Here is a 16839-nt window from a genome sequence, read left to right as displayed (position 1 = left end):
TCCTAAGCCCGGATAAAGGAGGAGGGTTGGGCATGATGTTAGCGTCCTCTTCCCGTAGAAAACTAACTCGCTAGAAAAACGCTAACCAGAAAAAATTATTCAAACCTTTTAAAATCTGCTCTGGGAGTCAGAATGTCTTCATTTAGAAGAATTAGACGCCTCATGATGAGAGCCGAATTCCTTCGGAAGTTACGAGGCCGATGCCCCTTCTGATAACCAAAGCGACCATTTATTTAGGTACATGGAATGTTCTTACAATGTGGGACACCGGGATAGCCTTCCAAATTGCTGCAGAAATGAGAAGATACAACCTAGAGGTACTTGGGATCAGTGAAACACATTGGACAAAATTTGGACAACAACGACTAACTACAGGAGAGCTCCTGTTATACTCCGGCCATGAAGAAGAAAATGCACCACATACACAAGGAGTTGCATCGATGCTGTCCAAACAAGCGCAAAATGCGCTTATAGGATGGGAATCTCATGGACCAAGGATCATCAAAGCCTCGTTCAAAACAAAGAAAGAGGGTATTTCAATGAACATCATCCAATGCTATGCGCCTACCAACGACTACAATGAAGACGCTAAAGATCAATTCTACAATAGGCTGCAGTCAATCGTTGAGAAGTGCCCAACAAAGGACCTGACCATTCTGATGGGAGATTTCAATTCCAAGGTTGGAACGGACAACACTGGATATGAAGACATCATGGGACGACACGGACTGGGAGAAAGAAACAAAAATGGTGAGAGATTTGCAAATCTATGTGCCTTCAATAAGCTGGTCATTGGCGGCACCATATTCCCACATAAACGCATACACAAAACCACATGGACTTCACCGGATCACTCTACACAAAACCAAATCGACCATATTTGCATCAACAAAACGTTCAGGAGGACTATAGAGGACGTGAGAACCAAGAGAGGAGCTGATATAGCATCAGATCATCACTTGCTGGTCGCCAAGATGAAATTGAAACTCAAGAAGCACTGGACAATGAGGCGGACAATATCACAAAAGTTCAATACGGCCTTTCTTCAGGGTACTAACAAACTCAACAAATTCAAGATAGTCCTCAGCAACAAGTTTCAGGCCTTTCATGATCTACTCAATGGAGAAGGAACTACTGTGGAGAACAACTGGAAGGGGATCAAAGAGGCAACCACTTCAACATGTCATGAGGTCCTGGGTCACAAGAACCACTATCACAAGGAATGGATCACTGTTGATACACTGGATAAGATTCAAGAAAGAAGGAACAGGAAGGCAGCAATCAATACCAGCCGAACAAGAGCAGAAAAAGCCAAGGCACAGGCCGAATACACAGAAGTAAACAAACAAGTGAAGAGGAGCATCGGAACCGACAAACGTAAATATGTGGAAGATTTAGCAACGACGGCGGAAAAGGCTGGAAGAGAAGGAACCATGAGACAATTGTATGACACGACAAAGAAACTCTCTGGAAATCGCCGCAAACCAGAACGACCAGTGAAAAGCAAGGAAGGCAAGGTAATCACCGACATTGAAGAGCAACAAAACAGGTGGGTAGAACACTTCAAAGAACTCTTGAATCGACCAGCTCCACTGAACCCACCCAACATCGAAGCAGCACACACGGACCTCCCAATCAATGTTGACTCACCAACAATTGAAGAAATCAGCATGGCCATCAGGTAAATCAAGAGTGGCAAAGCAGCGGGACCAGACAACATCCCAGCAGAGGCACTAAAAGCAGACGTAGCGGCAACTGCAAGGATACTCCACATTCTCTTCAATAAGATTTGGGATGAGGAACAAGTACCAACAGACTGGAAAGAAGGACTCCCAATCAAAATACGGAAGAAAGGCGATCTCAGCAAGTGTGATAACTACAGGGGCATCACTCTTCTCTCAATACCAGGAAATGTCTCCACCAGGGTATTGTTAAACAGGATGAAGGACTGCGTAGACGCCCAACTTAGAGATCAACAGGCTGGATTCCGTAAGGATAGATCATGTACAGACCAAATCGCAACTCTACGGATCATTGCGGAACAATCAATTGAATGGAATTCATCACTCTACATCAACTTCATTGACTACGAAAAGGCATTTGATAGCGTGGACAGAACAACACTATGGAAACTTCTTCGACACTACGGCGTGCCTCAGAAGATAGTCAATATCATACAGAACTCATATGATGGATTACACTGCAAAATTGTGCATGGAGGACAGTTGACAAAGTCGTTCGAAGTGAAGACCGGTGTTAGGCAAGGTTGCTTACTCTCACCCTTTCTCTTTCTCCTGATGATCGACTGGATCATGAAGACGTCAACGTCTGAAGGGAAGCGCGGGATACAATGGACATCTAAGATGCAGTTGGATGATCTAGACTTCGCAGACGATCTGGCCCTTCTATCCCGAACGCAACAACAGATGCAGGAGAAGACGAACAGTGTGGCAGCAGCCTCAGCAGCAGTAGGTCTCAATATACACAAAGGGAAAAGTAGGATTCTCCGATACAACACAGAATGCACCAATCCAATCACGACTGACGGAGAAGATTTGGAAGATGTAAAAACCTTTACGTATTTGGGCAGCATCATTGATGAACAGGGTGGATCTGATGCAGATGTGAAGGCGCGGATCGACAAAGCAAGAGCAGCATATTTACAACTGAGGAACATCTGGAACTCAAAACAACTATCTGTCACCCAACACCAAGGTCAGGATTTTCAATACAAATGTCAAGACAGTTCTACTGTATGGGGCGGAAACTTGGACAACTACGAAAGCCATCATCCAGGAAATACAAGTGATTATTAACAGATGTCTACGCAAAATACTTCGGATCCGTTGGCTAGATACTTTTAGCAACAACCTACTGTAGGAGAGAACAAACCAAATCCCAGCGGAGGAAGAAATCAGGAAGAAACGCTGGAATTGGATAGGACACACATTGAGGAAAGCACTCAACTGCGTCACAAGACAAGCCCTCACATGGAATCCTCATGGCCAAAGGGAAAGAGGAAGACCAAAGAACACATTACGCCGAGAAATGGAGATAGACATGAGAAAAATGAACAAGAATTGGATGAAACTAGAAAAGAAGGCGGAGGACAGAGTGGGTTGGAGAATGCTGGTCAGCGGCCTATGCTCCATTGCGAGTAACAAGCGTAAGTAAGTAGGTAAGTAATACATTATGTGCAGCTTACTTAAGTCAGGCTACATCTAACTATGGGGCATCTTTCGAGGTGGCTCCCGTAAGGCACGACAAAGCCAATCTAATCACAACCCGATGGAGCTTTCCAGAATATCACTGTCGTATGCTATGATAAGACAATTGTATAAACTTACCACTTGATGATTTTCTGGATTATGGTGATGTTACATGTTAAACCAGAAACCATAAATACACCTGTTTACTTGTGTGCTTCCCTCACTCACTCAATAAACTCTCTCTCTTTTCACATTGGAAATATTTATACCACCAATCAAGAGATCGTGAAGTTGAGCTTCCAATCCGTCTGGAAAATCGCATTTGGCAGCCTGGTCCCGTAGTTCAAGTATGAAGTCTTTAACTTTCCAATCACTTTGTTGCGTCATCTTATGACGTTTTGACCTCTCTCTACATTCACAGCTAGCACACTGCACATGACTAAGTAGTAACTTCTTGAGAGATCTATATGACAATGAAGTCGATTTCTCTGGAAATTTCTGATTCTTTAGCAGGTTAATCAGTCAGGAATCTGAACATCCCTTACGTTACACAACACATCACATGGATTCGGACTGCATGTTGGACGTCGTGACGGTCAACAGTGTTAACATGAATTAACTGACTTCACCCCATGAACCGGCGTATGTGGCAGTAGTGCTATGATGAACTTCTCTGGCCTTTTCTTACAATACATTTCTTTATTGTGATCAAATTTGTTCTATGTATCCGTCAAAGTAGCTACAGTACTGGGAGATCACGAAAGGGTAATGTACTTTCGATATTAACTGTGAGGCATGACGTCGAAATAAACTAGGAGGTCACATCATTCCAGTCTAAACAGAGTGGACCTCGATCACGTAACTAGATATCTACATTATTCATCTGCACACAATCTCAAAGCATTTCAAAACCGTACTTGTTTGCAAAACAAACAAAACCCTGAACTTTGTAAGTGGCAATGCATAAACAGTAGTAATTCAAATGAAATAAAACAACATACAAAAATATTCTGTTAAGTTTGTAGGTTACCAAAGTTGACGATCGATTGAAGGTTTTAACTGGATCTTGCCTAAGATGTAGATTAAGAGTGAATAAATGTACTTCCGTGTAATTATCAACATATGCCACCAACACAAAAATAATACTTAGAAAATGAATACATGAAACATCCGCATTGCATTGATTCAGTGAATAAATCATCATCAGTAACACAGTTTCAACGAGGAAATTACTACCGACCATCTACAGAGATTATAATTCAGACAACAGGTCGTTGGTGTATGAAGATACGAGATGTAATTGATCTACAACTGCATCAACTGAAATTTCTGTATTTGGTCCGAACTCATTCCTAGAGAGCCAATGTTTGTTGGTTTGACCATACTGCGTTTTTCTGTATAGCGTGCGAAGCGTTTTCAATTGACTCACATTGAATTATTACCAAACACATACTCTGTGGTCAATTTAGACAGTTCTAATTTAGAAAATAAAACAAATTCTATCAAGAGTTTTGAATACCTCAAACAGTTCAGACTGTGCTGTACGGTCAAAGGTATATCCGGCAGAATATAACGTGCTAAACGGCAATGTGAATGGTCAACAAAAATAAGTAGTCAGTACCTGAGGGTCAATAAGAGTATTTTCAACAAAATAGGATCAAATGTCTACATGCAAGGATTCGAGTAACCGTTTCCACAAGTCGTTCAATGGTCAATGATGATAAAGTGAACCATGCTATACTATTGAGTTTGGTCAAACACGACCTTATTGTCAGTCACCTGGCAACACGCAACAGTAAAATTAAGTAGTTCAGGTAAATCTTTAATGAAAGTTGGGTAATCGAAGTTCGGACAAAAATGTGGTCACAAAAGACCTTAGGAAAAGTAAAAATACAAGACAGGAGATAAGAACGTAGAATTATCATTACTGTCCAATAAAACACATTCGAGGTGTGTTCAGCGTATCATTTCCGTTACAGTCGATTTGAAGCAAACAAACGGACCAACAGAAGAATAATCAAGTAAGCGACACCAAATTTAATTCTGACAGTTCTCTTACTAATATAAATATTATTGATCATTAGAAACCTCGAAAATATGGATCAAAATTTTAGTCAAATGATTTCTCTGGTTACAGTGACCATTGAGACAATACTAAAGTTCACGTAAATTAGGGAAATGGTAAATAGAATGCCGAGTAATCGAGATAAAATGACAGACATAAAGTAGATGTTGTGGTAATGTTGGAATGGAAGTTGAAAATCAGGACTTCTTACAACAAAATCTAGTCAACTGCTTACATGTCTAGTCACACCACTCGTTCAATTTATACACCAGTTGATGCAAAAGTCTCACACAAGTCATTAGAATACAGGACGTTGACAGAAAAGTAATGAAACCACTTGGTTATAAGTATTAGCAGACACAACCATAACGCACAATATACAAGGAAAATATAGATAATTCGAGTTGTATTAGTAATTGAGAGTTGACCATCAAGGTGACTAAATCCCAAGTTCTCAGAGGGAAATGTTTGTTTGACTTTTATTTGATCCGTTTAGTAGTTATAGGAAAGATTCAACCCGCCATAATATGAACATCACTTGACGAATGCCGACAGTTCAAACCCTTCTAGTAACACTGACTTTGACTTGAAATACTCAGCTAAGTAGCATCAGGGACGCCTGATTTGTGCAAATCAGTTAAAGTGTCAGTAAAGGTCGGATTAGTTTACTGCGACCAGAAACAACTGATAGAAACAACGGTTGTAAGAATGATTGTTCGATGACAACTATAAATGCAACTGAGTGGTGAGTGTGACAACACTATCCAAAACCTACAAACTTCGTGACATTTCAACTGAATAACTGCTTTTCTGTTCTATGGTCGACAAATGACACAACGATTATTTGTCACTCACCGTGTCAGTGACTACAGTCACAAATGAACACACGATTGCATATAACACGTTCAACAAAAACTCCATTAATGCACTGTATTAACATCTCATCAAATGTGATCACTCAGTCAGTTAGCTACCTAACTAATTGTAGTCAGAACTACGGTGAGACAATTACAACTCGTCAAACTCACTAACATTGATGCTATCAACATGACGACTAAAATGTCCGAATCTAACAACATGTGTACAATCTCTATCAGACACGACAACAACTACGAGGTAATCAGTAGCATGTGAAACATCCAGTCAATGTAGAGGATATTGTGTAGGTGCCATCTAATGAGCATGAAATCGAGTTACTTGTTACCACATCAAACCTAAAACTAAGACAAAACACAGTCGAGACCTCCACATACTCAGTGTGATCAGGTCATAGATGATGGAGGAAGATAGAAAGTCGGTAATGTGGGGTTAAGTATTTTTAATGGTTAGACAAATAAGTAGAATAGTACAATTGGAGATGACATCGTGTATGTAGATGGTGATGATATGAAGAGAGAGTTGAGGAAATCGGTGGTGATGGGACATGATAAGTGTTCTGAGTCAGACACAGATCTATCTTTGTTCAATATTTGATCAATTTTATTGTCTACGAACTGGACGACGAATTCGTCGACACGAAACTCGATAGCCATTTCCGTATTTTTGTTTGCGACAACGCTCATGTCGGTAGTTCGGATGGTCACGATTGCGACGATCATAGTATCCACGGAGCAGTTGTGAGTTTAAACGGCGTGATTGTTTGTTAGCATCCAAGTGCAACTTATCTTCTTCGTCATCATCATCGTCGTCGTCGTCATAGTCGATGTCGTAGTCGTCATAACCATCATCGTCATCATCATCATCATGATCATCCACCCCATTACCGATCGGGGAGATGTGCTTAGCGCCGTCTGAACCTACAGAACAAGAATGAATCACATTATTAGAGGAACGTTGAGGAACGCAATCTGTAAGTACACAGCTCAATTGAACTCCATCTGAATATGAATGTGCATGGTAGAACACAATTTGAACCACTTATCAACAGCACACTCGTTTACTGTAGGTCTATCCAGTGGGTAGTCGACTCCATGAACAGACGACTACTGATAATATTTGACCACTCATGTAAAACAAATGTAATCTGAAACGGTAGTTCATTGCAGTAACCACAATCAACTACTAATGCTGCGAAACACTTTGTCTCAGGGAATATTAAATTCAACTACACACTGGATGCTAGTTGTCTTCAACAAGTACCCTCATCTCGTCACCCATCTCTAGAGACATGAATCAGTCGATCACAATGGACATGTTCAAGTACTAGGATAGACTTGGATATAGATGGACTGAAGTTGATGAGTTCACTGGACTTGTGCTTACCATCACGAGTTTCGGTGGAACACATAAACATACCTTGATTAGTTTGAACGGCAGGGTACAATGGTATTGGCTCGGCCAGTAGTTGTTCGAGCAGAAACACACTGAGTAGCGGTAGGAAGACGAGTTTCATGACAGTTCTGCAAGGAGAAGAGGGATGCAGATTTGTGAACAACAGTTGTGTGTTGCGTGATTTATTCAAGTGAACTGGGTATCATGTGTGTGGTGATGTGTTGTGTCTCGTTGTGTAGTACAGTGTTGTGTGGTGCAGTGCTCCGTGGTGTTGTAATATGCTGTGTTTTAATATGGACGAAATACAATTCAGTACAAGTCGATAACTTACTTCACTCACTAATTGTCGTTCACTCGATCACTTCAATCGGAATACACCGTGTTCCACGTGTATTTATATGGTGATAGAGAGCTCGGAACATGGAAGGTCACAGTTGAAAATCACGCAACACAATCACTGAAGCGTGAGATCCTGACCACTGTAACAGTCACGTTGTGCACATGTTCCACTGTGCTGCAGTGATACGCAAATATGACGATTGACAGTTGCTTAGGCTTTACGTAAGTAGGTTGTGATGAATAAATCCATGTTTCATGACAATCAACACTGATCACATGGACAATGTGTGGATTGCTTGATTTGAAGATTGTTATGAGAAATGAGGTTGAATACATGAAGTGTACTAATCTTGGAATGAGACTGATGAATGAGGTGTAATTGAGTATCTCGGAGTGACGATCCGTCATTCGGCGTTGTGTGATTGGTGCATGTCGAGTGAATCTAAATGCAGTGGAATACATGTGACATGTTTTTCACTATTGTGTCGAATCACTCTGGATAAATATTCTTCAGATAATAATTATATAGGACGAAAAAGGCACAATGAGGATTATCTCGTAAAATATATTAAGTATGCGATTGTTCATATTGTGTTGATATGCTATAACCCACGTACTTAATGTTTATACAGGACCTGTTCAGATCCCTATCTAATATTAAAAAATATATAGTCGTTTATGATAAATCACTATAAACACCATTTCATATAGTATCCTTTACATTGTATTCGAATGCTATAATTCATTTAATTTCCCATATTACCTGTTTAATTCGGTCAGTCTGTCATAGCTCTTGGTCAGTATTTTAACCCGAAAAGCTGTTTCATATATTTGGTCATGAAGCATCATCGTAATTCTAGACGGTAATATTCTTTTAAACTACTTATATCTGCACCCCCATCCCTAGATCGTGTTGCTTCATAGGTATTTGAAAGAATACGACGATCTAGCAATGCAATTGTGCTTAATTCACCGGACATACTGCACTGTAGGAAGCTGATAACTCGGTTGTTTTCGATAATTTATGAATAGTGATGTAAAAGTTATTCCTGAGTCCACGTGAACCCACGAATGTCCTCCACATTAGCAAACCGGGATTTTAATAGACTATGCAGCATCTGAGCTTCGAGAATTACATAATTCAAACAAACAAACTCTGTCTCCAGTCTCTAGAGCTCGTGGATGTATTGGGCTTGTCGAACGTAAATTCACTCTGAAGGGTTCCAAAATGATTATCTATGAAGTTTGTGTTCGGCCTCAACTTCACAATCAGTTGCATGCATTTTCTAGACTGAAAGATTTGCAATGCACTGCATTACATTATGGAACTTCTTACTCCCGATCGATCTTATAAAGAAAGATGCGAAGCATGGAAACTGGATCTCTTGCAACCTGAACTAATTGGCTTTGACCCCACCTTACGTTTCGGGATTATACATGATGAAACCGTGGTAAATTATGATACTTTAAAGTCTTTCAAAGACAGCAATAACGACATTTAGAATCTAGACACTAAACTGAAAGTGCCAATATCGTCAAGCAACACAAAATTCTCTTCCTACAATGCAGGTTGCACTGATTCCTGGAATAGATTATGAAGGGACATCTCATAAAACAAGACTTTCACAATTCAAATCGTCCTCAACCTGCCTCAAGGAACAATTTGGCGTTCTCTATATACTGTGTGCAGCTTACCCAAGTCAGGCTACATCTAACTATGGGGCATCTTTCGAGGTGGCTCCCGTAAGGCACGACAAAGCCAATCTAATCACAACCCGATGGAGCTTTCCAGAATATCACTGTCGTATGCTATGATAAGACAATTGTATAAACTTACCACTTGATGATTTTCTGGATTATGGTGATGTTACATGTTAAACCAGAAACCATAAATACACCTGTTTACTTGTGTGCTTCCCTCACTCACTCAATAAACTCTCTCTTTTTCACATTGGAAATATTTATACCACCAATCAAGAGATCGTGAAGTTGAGCTTCCAATCCGTCTGGAAAATCGCATTTGGCAGCCTGGTCCCGTAGTTCAAGTATGAAGTCTTTAACTTTCCAATCACTTTGTTGCGTCATCTTATGACGTTTTGACCTCTCTCTACATTCACAGCTAGCACACTGCACATGACTAAGTAGTAACTTCTTGAGAGATCTATATGACAATGAAGTCGATTTCTCTGGAAATTTCTGATTCTTTAGCAGGTTAATCAGTCAGGAATCTGAACATCCCTTACGTTACACAACACATCACATGGATTCGGACTGCATGTTGGACGTCGTGACGGTCAACAGTGTTAACATGAATTAACTGACTTCACTCCATGAACCGGCGTATGTGGCAGTAGTGCTATGATGAACTTCTCTGGCCTTTTCTTACAATACATTTCTTTATTGTGATCAAATTTGTTCTATGTATCCGTCAAAGTAGCTACAGTACTGGGAGATCACGAAAGGGTAATGTACTTTCGATATTAACTGTGAGGCATGACGTCGAAATAAACTAGGAGGTCACATCGTTCCAGTCTAAACAGAGTGGACCTCGATCACGTAACTAGATATCTACATTATTCATCTGCACACAATCTCAAAGCATTTCAAAACCGTACTTGTTTGCAAAACAAACAAAACCCTGAACTTTGTAAGTGGCAATGCATAAACAGTAGTAATTCAAATGAAATAAAACAACATACAAAAATATTCTGTTAAGTTTGTAGGTTACCAAAGTTGACGATCGATTGAAGGTTTTAACTGGATCTTGCCTAAGATGTAGATTAAGAGTGAATAAATGTACTTCCGTGTAATTATCAACATATGCCACCAACACAAAAATAATACTTAGAAAATGAATACATGAAACATCCGCATTGCATTGATTCAGTGAATAAATCATCATCAGTAACACAGTTTCAACGAGGAAATTACTACCGACCATCTACAGAGATTATAATTCAGACAACAGGTCGTTGGTGTATGAAGATACGAGATGTAATTGATCTACAACTGCATCAACTGAAATTTCTGTATTTGGTCCGAACTCATTCCTAGAGAGCCAATGTTTGTTGGTTTGACCATACTGCGTTTTTCTGTATAGCGTGCGAAGCGTTTTCAATTGACTCACATTGAATTATTACCAAACACATACTCTGTGGTCAATTTAGACAGTTCTAATTTAGAAAATAAAACAAATTCTATCAAGAGTTTTGAATACCTCAAACAGTTCAGACTGTGCTGTACGGTCAAAGGTATATCCGGCAGAATATAACGTGCTAAACGGCAATGTGAATGGTCAACAAAAATAAGTAGTCAGTACCTGAGGGTCAATAAGAGTATTTTCAACAAAATAGGATCAAATGTCTACATGCAAGGATTCGAGTAACCGTTTCCACAAGTCGTTCAATGGTCAATGATGATAAAGTGAACCATGCTATACTATTGAGTTTGGTCAAACACGACCTTATTGTCAGTCACCTGGCAACACGCAACAGTAAAATTAAGTAGTTCAGGTAAATCTTTAATGAAAGTTGGGTAATCGAAGTTCGGACAAAAATGTGGTCACAAAAGACCTTAGGAAAAGTAAAAATACAAGACAGGAGATAAGAACGTAGAATTATCATTACTGTTCAATAAAACACATTCGAGGTGTGTTCAGCGTATCATTTCCGTTACAGTCGATTTGAAGCAAACAAACGGACCAACAGAAGAATAATCAAGTAAGCGACACCAAATTTAATTCTGACAGTTCTCTTACTAATATAAATATTATTGATCATTAGAAACCTCGAAAATATGGATCAAAATTTTAGTCAAATGATTTCTCTGGTTACAGTGACCATTGAGACAATACTAAAGTTCACGTAAATTAGGGAATTGTAAATAGAATGCCGAGTAATCGAGATAAAATGACAGACATAAAGTAGATGTTGTGGTAATGTTGGAATGGAAGTTGAAAATCAGGACTTCTTACAACAAAATCTAGTCAACTGCTTACATGTCTAGTCACACCACTCGTTCAATTTATACACCAGTTGATGCAAAAGTCTCACACAAGTCATTAGAATACAGGAAGATTGAAAGTCGGTAATGTGGGGTTAAGTATTTTTAATGGTTAGACAAATAAGTAGAATAGTACAATTGGAGATGACATCGTGTATGTAGATGGTGATGATATGAAGAGAGAGTTGAGGAAATCGGTGGTGATGGGACATGATAAGTGTTCTGAGTCAGACACAGATCTATCTTTGTTCAATATTTGATCAATTTTATTGTCTACGAACTGGACGACGAATTCGTCGACACGAAACTCGATAGCCATTTCCGTATTTTTGTTTGCGACAACGCTCATGTCGGTAGTTCGGATGGTCACGATTGCGACGATCATAGTATCCACGGAGCAGTTGTGAGTTTAAACGGCGTGATTGTTTGTTAGCATCCAAGTGCAACTTATCTTCTTCGTCATCATCATCGTTGTCGTCGTCATAGTCGATGTCGTAGTCGTCATAACCATCATCGTCATCATCATCATCATGATCATCCACCCCATTACCGATCGGGGAGATGTGCTTAGCGCCGTCTGAACCTACAGAACAAGAATGAATCACATTATTAGAGGAACGTTGAGAAACGCAATCTGTAAGTACACAGCTCAATTGAACTCCATCTGAATATGAATGTGCATGGTAGAACACAATTTGAACCACTTATCAACAGCACACTCGTTTACTGTAGGTCTATCCAGTGGGTAGTCGACTCCATGAACAGACGACTACTGATAATATTTGACCACTCATGTAAAACAAATGTAATCTGAAACGGTAGTTCATTGCAGTAACCACAATCAACTACTAATGCTGCGAAACACTTTGTCTCAGGGAATATTAAATTCAACTACACACTGGATGCTAGTTGTCTTCAACAAGTACCCTCATCTCGTCACCCATCTCTAGAGACATGAATCAGTCGATCACAATGGACATGTTCAAGTACTAGGATAGACTTGGATATAGATGGACTGAAGTTGATGAGTTCACTGGACTTGTGCTTACCATCACGAGTTTCGGTGGAACACATAAACATACCTTGATTAGTTTGAACGGCAGGGTACAATGGTATTGGCTCGGCCAGTAGTTGTTCGAGCAGAAACACACTGAGTAGCGGTAGGAAGACGAGTTTCATGACAGTTCTGCAAGGAGAAGAGGGATGCAGATTTGTGAACAACAGTTGTGTGTTGCGTGATTTATTCAAGTGAACTGGGTATCATGTGTGTGGTGATGTGTTGTGTCTCGTTGTGTAGTACAGTGTTGTGTGGTGCAGTGCTCCGTGGTGTTGTAATATGCTGTGTTTTAATATGGACGAAATACAATTCAGTACAAGTCGATAACTTACTTCACTCACTAATTGTCGTTCACTCGATCACTTCAATCGGAATACACCGTGTTCCACGTGTATTTATATGGTGATAGAGAGCTCGGAACATGGAAGGTCACAGTTGAAAATCACGCAACACAATCACTGAAGCGTGAGATCCTGACCACTGTAACAGTCACGTTGTGCACATGTTCCACTGTGCTGCAGTGATACGCAAATGTGACGATTGACAGTTGCTTAGGCTTTACGTAAGTAGGTTGTGATGAATAAATCCATGTTTCATGACAATCAACACTGATCACATGGACAATGTGTGGATTGCTTGATTTGAAGATTGTTATGAGAAATGAGGTTGAATACATGAAGTGTACTAATCTTGGAATGAGACTGATGAATGAGGTGTAATTGAGTATCTCGGAGTGACGATCCGTCATTCGGCGTTGTGTGATTGGTGCATGTCGAGTGAATCTAAATGCAGTGGAATACATGTGACATGTTTTTCACTATTGTGTCGAATCACTCTGGATTATTATTCTACGGAATATCGACCACGATACTTATGTTTCTTCGGTACTATTGAGATAACTCTTCCTATCAGTTAGTCACATAATTCGTTTACAATATTTATTTTGATTACTTGTATTGTGAGGATGGTTGGAATTGATCATATACATGTGGCATTCACTACATACCTCTTGTGATTGAATTTTCATAATCCGTCCTCAATTTTTCATAACTATTGTCGAAACACAAGCTTTGATGATCAATCAGAAAATGTCGTAAGCCATACGAAATACTATGAAATATCATGAGAGATTCATTCTGTTTTGCGCCTCGATGCTATGCGATCTACAAAATTGTCTTTTCTTTCATGAAGTAAGACGTGGGAGGTATGAGTAGACGATTTGGTTACGGATTCCATATCACATCCTAGAACTTTCAATTGTGACTGGAATTGCATTCTATGTACCTACTTAGTCGTCGTCTCACTCCTCGTGTTTTCTCTTTCAGCTGTCCTCAAACAAACCGATCTAAGCTCAGGAATGGCGCTCAAGTAACTTCATGAGATATCTTCAGATAATAATTATATAGGACGAAAAAGGCACAATGAGGATTATCTCGTAAAATATATTAAGTATGCGATTGTTCATATTGTGTTGATATGCTATAACCCACGTACTTAATGTTTATACAGGACCTGTTCAGATCCCTATCTAATATTAAAAAATATATAGTCGTTTATGATAAATCACTATAAACACCATTTCATATAGTATCCTTTACATTGTATTCGAATGCTATAATTCATTTAATTTCCCATATTACCTGTTTAATTCGGTCAGTCTGTCATAGCTCTTGGTCAGTATTTTAACCCGAAAAGCTGTTTCATATATTTGGTCATGAAGCATCATCGTAATTCTAGACGGTAATATTCTTTTAAACTACTTATATCTGCACCCCCATCCCTAGATCGTGTTGCTTCATAGGTATTTGAAAGAATACGACGATCTAGCAATGCAATTGTGCTTAATTCACCGGACATACTGCACTGTAGGAAGCTGATAACTCGGTTGTTTTCGATAATTTATGAATAGTGATGTAAAAGTTATTCCTGAGTCCACGTGAACCCACGAATGTCCTCCACATTAGCAAACCGGGATTTTAATAGACTATGCAGCATCTGAGCTTCGAGAATTACATAATTCAAACAAACAAACTCTGTCTCCAGTCTCTAGAGCTCGTGGATGTATTGGGCTTGTCGAACGTAAATTCACTCTGAAGGGTTCCAAAATGATTATCTATGAAGTTTGTGTTCGGCCTCAACTTCACAATCAGTTGCATGCATTTTCTAGACTGAAAGATTTGCAATGCACTGCATTACATTATGGAACTTCTTACTCCCGATCGATCTTATAAAGAAAGATGCGAAGCATGGAAACTGGATCTCTTGCAACCTGAACTAATTGGCTTTGACCCCACCTTACGTTTCGGGATTATACATGATGAAACCGTGGTAAATTATGATACTTTAAAGTCTTTCAAAGACAGCAATAACGACATTTAGAATCTAGACACTAAACTGAAAGTGCCAATATCATCAAGCAACTCAAAATTCTCTTCCTACAATGCAGGTTGCACTGATTCCTGGAATAGATTATGAAGGGACATCTCATAAAACAAGACTTTCACAATTCAAATCGTCCTCAACCTGCCTCAAGGAACAATTTGGCGTTCTCTATATACTGTGTGCAGCTTACCCAAGTCAGGCTACATCTAACTATGGGGCATCTTTCGAGGTGGCTCCCGTAAGGCACGACAAAGCCAATCTAATCACAACCCGATGGAGCTTTCCAGAATATCACTGTCGTATGCTATGATAACTCCGCCTGGAGTCCCTCCGTTGGCGACTGCCGGTCCCAATTTCGGATGAAGAAGGAGGGTTGGACATGAGGTGAGCGTCCCCTTCCCTTAGAAAACTAACTCGCTAGAAAAACGCTAAACAGGAAAAAAGTATTCAAACATTTTAAACTCTGCTCTGGTAGTCAGAATGTCTTCATTTAGAATAATTATTATTCCTGATGATGAGGGGCGATTTCCTTCGGAAGTTACGTGTCCGAAGCCTCTTCTGACAACCAGAGGGACCATTTATTTAGGAATATGGAATGTTCTTACAATGTGGGACACCGGAATAGCCTTCCAAATTGCTGCAGAAACGAGAAGATATAACACACCCAACATCGAAGCAGCACACACGGACCTCCCAATCAATGTTGACTCACCAACAATTGAAGAAATCAGCATGGCCATCAGGTAAATCAAGAGTGGCAAAGCAGCGGGACCAGACAACATCCCAGCAGAGGCACTAAAAGCAGACGTAGCGGCAACTGCAAGGATACTCCACATTCTCTTCAATAAGATTTGGGATGAGGAACAAGTACCAACAGACTGGAAAGAAGGACTCCCAATCAAAATACGGAAGAAAGGCGATCTCAGCAAGTGTGATAACTACAGGGGCATCACTCTTCTCTCAATACCAGGAAATGTCTCCACCAGGGTATTGTTAAACAGGATGAAGGACTGCGTAGACGCCCAACTTAGAGATCAACAGGCTGGATTCCGTAAGGATAGATCATGTACAGACCAAATCGCAACTCTACGGATCATTGCGGAACAATCAATTGAATGGAATTCATCACTCTACATCAACTTCATTGACTACGAAAAGGCATTTGATAGCGTGGACAGAACAACACTATGGAAACTTCTTCGACACTACGGCGTGCCTCAGAAGATAGTCAATATCATACAAAACTCATATGATGGATTACACTGCAAAATTGTGCATGGAGGACAGTTGACAAAGTCGTTCGAAGTGAAGACCGGTGTTAAGCAAGGTTGCTTACTCTCACCCTTTCTCTTTCTCCTGATGATCGACTGGATCATGAAGACGTCAACGTCTGAAGGGAAGCGCGGGATACAATGGACATCTAAGATGCAGTTGGATGATCTAGACTTCGCAGACGATCTGGCCCTTCTATCCCGAACGCAACAACAGATGCAGGAGAAGACGAACAGTGTGGC

At 40.0% G+C, this 16839-nt stretch overlaps 1 protein-coding gene across 1 annotated transcript; it reads right to left on the bottom strand.

Annotated features, from left to right (window-relative positions):
* Window positions 1-6753: 6753 nt before the first annotated feature.
* MS3_00010268 (uncharacterized protein) lies at window positions 6754-14067 on the bottom strand (the record flags this gene model as incomplete). Its single annotated transcript, XM_051218626.1, has 2 exons — window positions 6754-7151; window positions 13950-14067. The coding sequence occupies 2 exons, from the start codon at window positions 14065-14067 to the stop codon at window positions 6754-6756; spliced, it is 516 nt and encodes a 171-aa protein (XP_051070078.1).
* Between the last annotated feature and the right edge of the window lie 2772 nt (window positions 14068-16839).

The sequence above is a fragment of the Schistosoma haematobium genome, chromosome ZW (assembly GCF_000699445.3).
Source record: "Schistosoma haematobium chromosome ZW, whole genome shotgun sequence".
In the NCBI taxonomy this organism is placed as follows: domain Eukaryota; kingdom Metazoa; phylum Platyhelminthes; class Trematoda; order Strigeidida; family Schistosomatidae; genus Schistosoma; species Schistosoma haematobium.
The sequence above is the reverse complement of the archived record's forward strand: the minus strand, read 5'-3'. Positions and strand labels throughout refer to the sequence as shown.